At 40.5% G+C, this 12,396-nt stretch overlaps 1 protein-coding gene across 2 annotated transcripts in view; it reads right to left on the bottom strand.

Moving 5' to 3' along the window:
• HYDIN (HYDIN axonemal central pair apparatus protein) overlaps positions 1-12,396 on the bottom strand; it is a 354,255-nt gene that overhangs the window by 111,920 nt on the left and 229,939 nt on the right. For both annotated transcript variants that reach the window (XM_060129934.1, XM_060129933.1), the window contains 7 exons: positions 11,309-11,427; positions 9,526-9,653; positions 8,964-9,100; positions 8,617-8,744; positions 8,275-8,466; positions 7,810-7,959; positions 3,606-3,845 (listed from right to left, as the gene is read on the bottom strand). In XM_060129934.1, the coding sequence (XP_059985917.1) occupies positions 3,606-3,845; positions 7,810-7,959; positions 8,275-8,466; positions 8,617-8,744; positions 8,964-9,100; positions 9,526-9,653; positions 11,309-11,427 (1,094 nt within the window). The remainder of the gene's footprint in view (positions 1-3,605; positions 3,846-7,809; positions 7,960-8,274; positions 8,467-8,616; positions 8,745-8,963; positions 9,101-9,525; positions 9,654-11,308; positions 11,428-12,396) is intronic.

Below are 12,396 nucleotides of genomic sequence, written 5' to 3'. Positions count from 1 at the left end.
ATAAAAAAATGAATAATTTTTAAAGTATAAATGTGTCCCATATTGTTTATCTGGAATTCAAATTTAGTTGCGGCAACCTGTTTTTCTTTCTGCTAAATCCAGCAACACTAGTGTGTATGTATATTTATAAAAGACAGTAAAATCAACTCCTAGAAAGCAATTACTTTCTATGCAACCTAATTTACTGGTGTGAAAAATCAGTTAGGTAACCCTTCTCCAAGATCACCAATTTTAGTTGTTTGAAAACCAATATTAATGAGCTTACTCTAAAATTTATATGGAAGAACAAAGGGCTAAGAATAGTTGAAACGCTAATGAAGAAAAACAGAGAGGACTGTCCTACCAGATATCAGGAATTATGAAGTTGGAGCAATAGACAGGGTGGTATTGATGCTGAATAGAGAAACTGACCAATGAAATGGAGGTGAGAGCATAGAATAGACCCACGTGTATATGGAGCTTTGGCACAGGACAGAGGTGGCATGGCAGATCAGTGGGGAAAGGAAGGCCAATTCCAAAGGCTGGCTGATGTAGAGACACAAAGGCCTGGCCAACTTGCTTCATCTGAGGTGACTGTAAACAGCCAACCCAGCTGCAGAGTGTCCTGTGGGATCAACTGAAGTCTCTGTGCAATGTCATCACAGCTTACCTTCTCTGTCTGTCTAGGTCTAATGTTCCTTATCCTTTACAGGTGTCGTCCCTGAGAGTACTCTCTGATAAACCTTCTGTATGCAAATCTCAGAGTCTTGGATTCTGCTTTCCACTGACCCTGACCCACAGCAGAGGATGCTGTGGCAACACAAGCCATTGAACATCTAATAAATACCTAATGAAAAGACTCGAATCCAGAGGGACAGAATCCAAACCGGGCAGAGCACAAACACTGGATGTAAAGAAGATAGATTCAAAGGCCAAGTTGATGGAGAGTCCAGAGGAAGCAGACCATCTTATCTAAGCCATTCCTAAATTCCTGACCCAGAGCAAACATGAGATGACAAATGTTTATTGTTTTATGTGACTAAGCTTGGGAGTAAGTTATTTTGCAGCAATAGATAGCTAATATAACATCACACTTCATGAACAGCAAGACCTTATGAGAAAACAATGGAGCAATGTATGTAAGATATACGAGTGCAGAAAATGTGAGCCAAGGATACTGTATCCAATCAAACTGATCTTCAAGCACAAAAGCCAAGGGAAAACAGTTACGAACACAGGAATACTCAGGAAGTATTGTTCCCACGGTCCCTTCCTGAGGAATCCACTAGAGAATGATCTTCTGACAACCCAGTAGCGAATGGAGAAGCCTCATCACAAGGACTGGTGTTGAGCATTAAATATGTTCAAGTGTAGAACTAAGACTAAATGATGGAAATTAGATGATTACCCAGTAGGCATTAACTGGAAGTAAAGAAATATCATTTTAAATTAGAGGGTGGTGAGGAGAGGTAAAAAGAGATTTTTAGCTAATTTCATTATTGCTCATAGTAGGGAACTAAGAGGCAGTTTCTAAAAAGTAGGGTACTAAGGGTATTAGATAAAGGCATAGTTTATACAGATCAGCCTCAAGGTAGGACAGCAGGGTAGAGACAGTAAAAATGGACCTGAATAGATCAATGGAAAAGAACAGAGATTCCAGAAATAGACCCAAATAAACATAGTCAACTGATCTTTCCTAAAGGAGCAAATGCAATACAATGGAGCAAAGAGTTTTTTTCAACAAATGATGCTGGAATTGGACATCCACTGGCAAAAAAATAAATCTGAGTGGATCTTAACTTCATAAAAATTAACTCAAATGAATTGTAGACCTAAATAAAAAACATAAAACTATAAAATTTCTAGAAGATAGCGTAACAGAAAATTTAGATGACCTAGAGTATGGTGATGACTTTTTAGACACAACTCCAAAGGCACAGTCTATGAAAAAAGTAATTGATAAGCTGGACTTCATTAAAATGAAAAACTTCTGCTCTGCAAAAGATAATGTCAAGAGAATGAAAAGACAAGCCACAGACTGGGAGAAAATATTTGAAAAAGACACATCTGATAAAGGACTATTATTCAAAATATGTAAAGAACTCTTAAAGCTCAACAATAAGGAAACAGATAACTTGATTAAAAATTGGGCCAAAGACCTTAACAGATACCTCACCAAAGAAAATATACAGATGGCAAATAGGCGTATGAATGGATATTCCACATTATATATGCCTTCAGGGAAATGCAAATTAAAACAACAATAAGATACCACTACACACCTATTAGAACAGCCAAAATCCAAAACCCTGACAATATCAAAAGCTAGTGAGGATAAGGAGCAACAGGAACTCTCATTTACTGCTAGTAGGAATGCAAAATGTTACAACCATTTTGGAAGACAGTTTGACAGTTTCTTACAAAACTAAACATACACTTACCATAGAATCCAGCAATCATACTCCTTGGCATTTACCTAAAGAGTTGAAAACTTATGTTCACACAAAAACCTGCACACAGATGTTTATAGCAGCTTTATTCATAATTGCCAAAACTTGGAAACAACCAAGATGTCTTTCAGTAGGTGAATGGATAAATAAACTGTGGTATTTCCAGACAACGGAATATCATTCAGCACTAAAAAGAAATGAGCTATCAAGCCATGAAAAGACATGGAGGAACCTTAAATGCATATTACTAAGTGAAAGAAGCCAATTTGAACATCTACATACTCTATGATTCCAACTATATGGCATTCTGGAAAAGGCAAAACTACAGAGACAGTAAAAAAGATTAATGGTTGCCAGGGGTTGGGAGGAGGGAGGGATGAATATGTGGAGCACAGAGGATATTTAGGGCAATGAAAATACTTTGACACTATAATGATTGCTACATGTTGTTATACATTTGTCTAAACCCATAGAATGCACCAAGAGTGAACTGTAATGTAAACTATGGACTTTGGGTGATTATGATGTCACATAGGTTTATCAATTGTAAAAAATATACCATTCTAGTGAGGGATGTTGATAATGGGGGAGGCTGTGCATGTGTGGGGGCAGGGGTTATATGAAAAATCTCTGCATCTTCCCCTCAATTTTGCTGTGAATCTAAAACTGCTCTAAAGAATAAAGTTTAAAAAAAAATGGACAAGGAGGAGCAATTGTAAAATATACAAGCCAGAGCAAATAAGAAAAAAAAAAAAGGCAGATTTAAGCCCTAACGTGATTACATTAAATGTAAATGGTCTAAATACACCAATTAAAAACAAAGACTGCCAGAGTATATTAAAAAGATGACCCAAATATATGCTGTCTACAAGAAACTCATTTCAAATATAATGACTATGGCATACATTCTTTACTGTTTGAATTTTAACATGAGCATGTATTAGTTTTTAAATTAGTTGTTTCAAATGTATAATGAGATCACAAAGAAGAATGAATTCTGCTTAGGGCAAGGGAAGTAGGTCAGGAAAGCCTGCAAAGTGATCTTTAAATTGACAGGGAAGGGTTCACAGGAAGAAGGAGCAAAGGTGAGGAGGAAGTTGTCCAGGCACAGAGAAGAGTACCTGGCAAGGCCCAGCATGTGTAGGAAAATGGAGTTTGGTTTTGGTCTCTGCTCACCTTCTCTTCTACAAGATATTGCTGGTCAAATTCTAAGGAGTAAAACTCAATGGGAAAGTTGCAGGGATTCTTCACCACCACCTCGGCCTCATCTCCAGGTGCATAAGGCAGCAGTGGCCCCAGCTCCAGAACTGAGGGACTAAATTCCAAGCACGGCTCTAGACCTTGCCCCTGTGCCAGTAGAGTAAGCTTTTGATCACTCTGGGCAATCTGGAACACCAAGGTTTGGCTGTAGAATTTCTGGAAAATATAAAAACAAAACAAGCAACTAAATTTTTTTCTGTTATGTGACATGTAAAACGGATAGCCACTGGGGGACAAAATTGATCCTGTTTAGATTAAGAGAGAAAAGTTTTCTTATAAAATTGCATGAGAGTAACTTATATTAGAGTGTTAATACTGGGGATCTAGCATGCCAGGCACTGTACCAAGTGCTTCATCACAGTCCTGTGAATGCTGTTCTCATAACCCTCAGATCCTCCAATGTGCTCAGATGTCCCACTGCCACTATCTGCACCTCTGGGTCTGTACCTCTGGGCTCTCATTTCATGGGCCCTGCTGCCCATGGGTAGGGCAGGGCAAGGCAGAAGTGTCAGAGAAGTAACACCTTCTGGGGACAATCCTTAACCAACGACTCTCAGGAGTTACTGTATAAAGACTCCTGAGAGGGATAATTCTGAAATGTGCATTTTGTATATTTTCTCCGAGTTTCCAGTGGGATTAAGATCCAGTGTCCAGGACTTCCCTGGTGGCGCAGTGGTTAAGAATCTGCCTGCCAATGCAGGGGACACAGGTTTGAGCCCTGGTCTGGGAAGATCCCACATGCCGTGGAGCAACTAAGCCCATGTGCCACAACTACCTAGCCTGCGCTCTAGAGCCCGCGAGCCACAACTATTGAGCCCACATGCCACAACTACTGAAGCCCGTGCAACTAGAGCCTGTGCTCCGCAACAAGAGAAGCCACCGCAACGAGAAGCCTGTGCGCCACAACGAAGAGTAGCCCCCGCTAGCCACAACTAGAGAAAGTCCGCATGCAGCAACAAAGACCCAAGGCAGCCAAAAATAAATACATCAATAAATCAGTCCAGTGTCCAAGGTAGCTGGCTCACTCGCACACCCTATTAGCTGCCTTCCTTTTCCTTATCACCTTCTACTTCTCTTTTAGTATTCCCTACACTTCCTAAATAATTTGCTTGCACTCAAATTCTTGACTCCAGGTCTGTTTCTTGGAGAATCTGAATGATCATATTTCCATTATTTAAAGATACAGTTAAGCAGCTAGTCAGAGATGATCAGCTAACGCAATCAGTTCGTCTGATACAATTACAATCCAAATACCAGTTGATAATGATACGAATTATTCTAATCTGGTTTCACTTAGGAACCTATTAAAATGCATATTCACAGGCCCATTCCTAGAGATCCTGACTTGGTAGGGGCAGGATAAGGCTGGGGATTCTGTAGTCTTAACCAGATGCCCAGGTTGTTCTGAAACTGTTGGGCTCATGGCTTGGGTTTGGAAAGCATGATTGGCTGAGCGATTTGGAGAGCTCTTAACTACCTTAGCTCAGAGGGAAGGAAAATCAGATGGAAAGAATGTGTAAGGACATAGATACAAGTTCAGAAAAATACCTGTTGTTGGAGATAGTAAGAGAACAAATTATTGGCTAAGAAGGTTTTCTATATAGTTATGGGTTTAGCACCTTATGTGATCCAAACTTCTATATTTTAACTGCTTTTTAGGGAAATATTTCTTACTTTTTTTTTTTTTTTTGGCTGCATCGGGTCTTTGTTGGTGAACGTGGGCTTTCTCTAGTAGCGATGAGCAGGGTCTACTCTTCGTTGTAGTGCATGGGCTTCTCATTGCGGTGGCTTCTCTTGCTGCGGAGCACTGGCTCTAGGTGCGTGGGCTCAGTAGTTGTGGCTCACGGGCTCTAGAGCACAGGCTCAGTAGTTGTGGTGCATGGGCTTAGTTGCTCCATGGCATGTGGGATCTTCCCAGACCAGGGATTGAACCCATGTTCCCTGCACTGGCAGGTGGATTCTTAACCACTACACCACCAGGGAAGTCCCAGGGAAATATTTCTAAAACATTTCATTCATCTTGTTTTCTAACACAAAGTATTCTGAACGCATGTTATAATGTCTAGGAGTTGTTAATGTGGACATCAGTGTTTCTCTGTGCTGCTGATGCTGGTGAAGATATAGGTGTGGACTGTATGGGTTGCAAGGCTAACCAGTTCCTTGTATACGGCCAATAAATTCCTCTCCCAAACTCTAATTTGAAAAGATACATGCACCTCAATGTGCATAGAAGTACCGTTTACAACAGCCAAGACATGGAAGCAACCTAAATGTCCATCAACAGAAGAATGGACAAAGAAGATGTGGTATATATGTACAATGGAGTAAAAAAGAATGGAATAATACCATTTGCAGCAACATGGATGGACCTAGAGATTATCATACTAAGTGAAGTAAGCCAGATAGAGAAAGACAAATATCATATGATATTGCTTATATGTGGAATCTAAAAAAGTGATACAAGTGAACTTATTTACAAAACAGAAATAAACTCAGACATAGAAAACAAACTTATGGTTACCAAAGGGGATAGTGGGGTGGGGGGGAGAGATAAATGAGGAGTTTGGGATTAATATATACACACTACTATATATAAAATAGGTAAACAATAAAGACCTACTGTATAGCATAGGGAACTATACTCAATATCTTATAATAGCCTACAATGGAAAAGAGTCTGAAAAAAATATATGTATTCATTGTAAATTAACTATACTTCAGTAAAAAATGATACTTAAAAAAATTCCTATCCCATTTGGTGGAAACATTTTATTAATTTTGACCAATGCTAACTCAACACTTATGGAACTGCCCAAACAAATCTTTTTTTTTTTTTTTTTACTATATTTACTGGTATTTTTTTCAGTAAAACATCCAAAATCTTGAGTAAACCTGCTGGCAGTCTTAAGACTCTCTAAGAATGACAAACACATTAGTTTTCTTTTCTTTTAAAAGGGTTGGGGAGATTTTGATAATGACAGAAACAGGGACTCTATTTTAGAATCAGATATGAAGTCATTCTCTTTTCTTTCTTCATTGTAGATTCTGAAGCACTTCCTCAAAGCCGTTACCAGGAAAACGGGAGTTAACCATGGGTATTTTATAAAACTCACATCGATTTCTTCTTTTAAAAGAATAAAGAAAAACATCTCCCAAATGCCTTAGGCTTTCAGCAAAAGTCTTTACAGTGTAACCTCTTGAGATCCTCTCTGGTTCTAGGATTTTTATTATTTTTTTACTGTATTCTTTGTCAGGAGTAGCTTTGTGCTCATGGTGTTTGCAAAAGAAACACTTGTGAGGCCCAGGGAGTATGTCTACCAGAAAGTACTTATTATTATCACAACTACTGATGATAATAGTAAATAGATATTGAGACACTACATACAGAGCAGTATGCTATGCATTTTATTCACATTAATTCATTTAATCTTCAAAATGACCCTTAGGAGGTAGCTACTGCAGGTTGATAATTTCTTACCTGAAACCCTAGGGGCCAGATGCTTTCAAATTCAGAGTTTTAAAAAGGTAAACACAGAGCATATACCCTATGTTACATAGTAGCCTTAGCAGCATCCCCTGTAATCAAACACATTAATATTTCTGCAATTGCAGTGTTTGAGTCTGCAAACCAAGGGGGATAAATAAAGGTTAAGTAGTCTCATGTCAGTTCAGATAGGTTTTTCTGCCAAATGAGTTTGGGTCCGAAACTTAAAAAAATTTTTCCTCCAGTTTTTAGAACTTATTGGATTTTGGAATTGCAATAAGGGATTTTGGACATGTGATATTATTATTTTTCATTTTATCTATGAGCAAACTGAGGTTTAGCGAGGCTGAATAATTTGCCCAAAGCCATGCAGCCTCTTAGTCAGAGGCAGAAGGCCACTAAGCCAGGTCTGTTGGTAAAAGTCAAAGTGTTAGATAGATCTGCCGATTCCAGAGCCGGTGCTCCTAACCACCAGGACACAGCTCCTGCATGAACCAGAGCACTGAATGTCATAATCAGAATAGTGAGGGACAGGTCACTCAAAGTTTCCCTGGAGACCCAATCAAGCATGGACTTCGAGTACAGCTCAAAGAGATCCAGAGAGTCTGAATGAGACTGCATTTCTTTAAAGCTTACCTCTTCTTTGGGCATGAATTTCACTTGCATGTTGGACTTCTCACCAGGATCCAAGACCCCAGAAGTGGGCTGAATCTCAAAGATCCGTGTCTTTGGCTTGAATTCAGCACATAGTTTCCGTCTTAAGTACTTTGGCATGTGTTTCTCCAGCTGGCAAATAAATAGCAGACAATTAGACCATTTTCTTTGGAAAATGCCTCTACCGTCCACCCACTCAATCTATGTTTACTGATTACTTTCCAGGTGTCAGGGCACAAAGATAAATACGACATGACATTCGCGAGATAGCATGGCCTGATAGTCCTTGAGTGCTGGGCTGAGGGCCTACATTTTATTCAGGGGGCAATCGTTGTCGCTGAAAGTCTTTGAGCAGAAGGGTGAAATGAAGAGAGTGACGGATTAGAATTATAAATCTGACTTAAATGGAGATGGAAAAAAGGGGACAATGGGCCACAATTCATTTACCTTGCTAACTTGCTTAGGGGTGTGGATAAACCATTCACAAGGGACTTGGAGGTGATTGGAAAGCTGAATAGTTTCCACGAGGCACTGTCCACACTGAATTGTGGCAAACTCCACTTTTCCACAAGACAGTGTCATACTGGGAATGGTCACCTTGGCTTGGAGACAGATGTGAACTGCTGGCCCTCCAACCACCTAGAGTGGGCATAAAATTGTTGTTACCATGTCGCATGGGATAGGAGAAAGAATCACGGCTCTGAAATAGTAACTGGATCATCACAGGGGTGATCAGCAAGCAGAGATGGAAGCTGGGGAGGATCAGCTGGGCCTCGTGATGCATCTTACCTTGATGGGCAGAATGACATTTTTGTTTCCAACAGAAAGGCTGGCCCCTTGTGCATCAAATCTCACTTCAAATGTTTCCGTTTCACAGTAAGGCAGATTCTTCACACGATCTAGCTCAATACTGAAGCCTGGACCAAGACAAACAAAATTTCTTTGAGGAAAAGAAAAGTAGCAATCAAGAGCTGCTCTAGATACAGCCCATCGGAGGCAGGATGACCACTCAAAGTATCAATTAATGGCCCAACAATTCTTTCAGCTGATCCCAGAAGAAGCACTCCAGGACAGTACAGATGGGCATCGTGTTAGAAATGACAGAGTGCAATAGGAAGGGTCTCCATCCTGGTTACCTGTGTCGTGAAGGACATGCTTTTCTGCATGGAAGGACACTGGGAAGTGACTGGTGTTGGTGATCTTGATGATGTGGGTTCGGACGTCACCAAGGGTGATGTAGCCAAAGTCTAGGATATATTCTGGCAGCTGGACTCTGAAACAGTTAACAAGGTCTTCTTACCACTCACATTTCCAAATGTGCAAGAGTGTGAGGCTTTCTTCCATCTCCTCTGCACAATTCTATTCTCTGGAGTAGAGAACCACCACTCTCCAGAATGGAGACTAGGAACAAGACACTTCCCCCAGAAGACCACATTGCTGCTTTAGCCGTCATCTCTAAACACATTCAGTGCTGGTCCTTAAGGACCTGAAACCGGCCCATCTATTAGACAAAGTGGGAGGTTTCTGACTAAGAGGCAGAGACCTGCCTGGTTGGCTGGCTGCTAGAGAACGGCAGACATGTAAGGCGAGTGGATTTCATCCGTACATAGTCAATCATTAATTCATGGAGCACTCTGGTGGAGGGCACCGCTGGCTCTGCCACACTCTGAAACAAACACGACATGGAAGGGCGCTCACTTGATCGGTTTGCGGTGACTCTGATGGCAGAAGTTGTCCACGGAACCAAGGACAATTGATTTCTGATGTTCTGTGGCATAGTTTTGGACTATAAGCCGCTCTACTTCCATCTGGAGTTGAGCATTTAACTGGAGCAAGAGAGAAGAGCAAGTAAGCAAATTCTTTGAGAACATGCATTCTCAATGGGGGCAAAACCACCCCTAAGGGGGCGAAAGTTGCTTCATGGAGGAGAGAGTGAGAAAATCTTAGATATTACAATGGCTTGTGGCCCTCCAAAGGGCCACAGTAAATAAATAGATATACAGTATATCTGTGGTGTTAAAATTTTTGTTGGGGTTCAAGGTGGTTAAACAAACTGTACCTCTGTGCCATGGAGTATTACTGAGCAATGGAGTAAGGAATGAACTATTTATGTTGATGGATCTCAAGGGCATTATGCTGAATGAAAAAAAAATAATCTCAAAAGGTTACATACTGTATGATTCCATTTACATAACTCTTCTATACTCATAACAAGATTATAGAGATGGAGAACTATAGTGGCTGCCAGGGGAAAGGGGTGGGGAGATTGGGGATGGCTATAAGCGAGAAGCATGTAAAGGCAAAAACAAAATGTATTTCCTGAAATAAATGTTCCAAATGCAAAAAAAAAAAAAAAAAACAAATTAAAAATAAGAGACTCAAGGGAGTTCCCTGGTGGCCTAGTGGTTAGGATTCCGGGCTTTCACTGCTGCGGCCCCGGTTCAATCCCTGGTCAGGAACTGAGATCCTGTAAGCCATGAGGTGTGGCAAAAAAAAAGAGGCTCAATTCTCCCTGTTGAAAATAAGGGTAGAGACTTCTTCCAGCTTCATTTTCAAGAAAACTTGTAAGATCTTTCTCTGTCTCTTGGAAATATATATAAATCTTTTCATAGGCTAAGACTTTTTATCAGCTTCACAACCCAGGAACATCTTCCTTAAGGACCTGGGAACCATCTCTTTGACATGTCATCATCAAGGAAGATAGAGCCCCATCTCCTATCCTGCCATTTCTGTGGGAGGATAGGAGCTCAACTTCAGAGGACCCTGTCATAAAAACACAAAAGGTTTGTTTTCCCTTTGAGTAAAGCCAATTAGCTAACACAGATGGTCACCCCAATTACCATGTGAATTTAGCATGAACTAATGTGACAAATGGTGCTGTCAAGTCCTCTTACTTGAGGACTAGTTATAGTTTTTACTTAAGGACTAGTTACTGTTTACCTTGAGAACATGTATATAATAGGTTGTATCTGCTTGGCTTTACGAAAGACTGAGATTTCTTTCTGTCTTTGCAATCTCCTAGCAGACTGACAGAGACACGGAACACTTTCTGCTTTAATGCTTATCAATAATAAAGTTGGATTCTTTCTCTTCCACCTTTGTGGAGAGATTTTGTGGGTTGGAAAGAGATTTTTGCTTATAATTCTATTTCCCCAGTGAGCACAAGGGATACTTACGGAGATGGAACACTTCTGTATCTTAACTGTGGTGGTGGATACACAAAACTACACGTGAAAAAATTGGATTAGAACCACACACAGACGCAGATATGCATACATACAGAGACATGCAGACATGCAGAGAAAGACCCACGAGTACATATAACACTGATGAAATCTGAATAAGCTCTATGGCTTGTACCAATGTCAATTTCCTGGTTTTGATACTGTTCTATAGTTATGCAAGATGTTACCACTGGGAAAAACATTTTTTTGCAGCTTCCTGTGAATCTACTTCCTGTGCAGAGCGAAGCCAATCTTACCTCAGAAGATTCATCCTCAGGCACTTCCTCAGTTCTCTCTAAGTGGTCAAACATTTCATTTTTGGTTTCTTCTAGGTTTTTTCTGGCCTGATTTAAGAAGATTTCATACTTCTCACATCCTGTGGGGGTTGGAAGGAGAAGGAAATCTGAATGGCTAGAAATATATGAATTATGCCTAAAACACAGACTCTAAGCTCAGGGTAAATAAAGTGAGAAGGGAAGTGAACTTTGTGAAACTTAGCCTGCCATGTTTTCTCTGCTTCAGAGGATAATTTGTGAATGAGTAGAATTTGTAAAAGAGAACTCACTGAGTTTTATGAGATTATGCTTTAGTGGGCTACCAACTGTTTCTCAAGAACTTAATGACAGTAACATCCTGAGCCACTCATAGGGTGACCAACTGGATCCCAGCCTACTTGGTACTTTCCCAGTTCTAGCACTGATGGCTGCACCACTTGGGAAACCCCTCCATGCTGGACAAACCCAGGTGGATGGTCACCCTTTAGGTTGGTCTTCATGTTTATTAATTCTCTGTTAACAAAAAGAATATATTTGGTTCAAGTTGCTTTAACTACGACTAAATAAGCTACAGTCCCCTGAATCAGGCAGGCTGGGCAATGGGGAGAGAGGTTTCACCAGTTCACCAGTAAGCCAGCACAAATTCAAATGCTTGAGGGGCAAGGTAAGCAAAGTCATTAAAGTGCCTTCTATGAAACCATAGGAAGTGCTGGGACTGTGGTGAACTGGAGTACAGAAGACCCAACTAGTATTCAGATTTAAATTATTTTAAAGCCCTGTATTGGGCAAACATGTCTACTGCCATCATGAGGCCAGCTGGGCACCCAGTTTTCAACCGTGTGGCAAAGGCTTTTCTTCTTGACAATTATATGTAGAGTTGGACTAACCTCCGGCTGGCTGGAACTCTAGATACTAGAGTGTAACATGGTCTTAGATTTATTAATATTTGTGTTCATATTATCAGGGAGCGGACAATTGGGATTTAATGCATGACCATCAACAGGTGAGTTAGTGACTTTGGGGAGTGGGGTAGGAGGAAAGGCTGAGGTGGGAGGGCTTAGTCTGAAGCT

Source organism: Lagenorhynchus albirostris, chromosome 19 (assembly GCF_949774975.1).
Source record: "Lagenorhynchus albirostris chromosome 19, mLagAlb1.1, whole genome shotgun sequence".
NCBI classification, from domain to species: domain Eukaryota; kingdom Metazoa; phylum Chordata; class Mammalia; order Artiodactyla; family Delphinidae; genus Lagenorhynchus; species Lagenorhynchus albirostris.
Note: the sequence above shows the minus strand (reverse complement) of the source record. Positions and strands in the feature narration are given on the sequence as shown.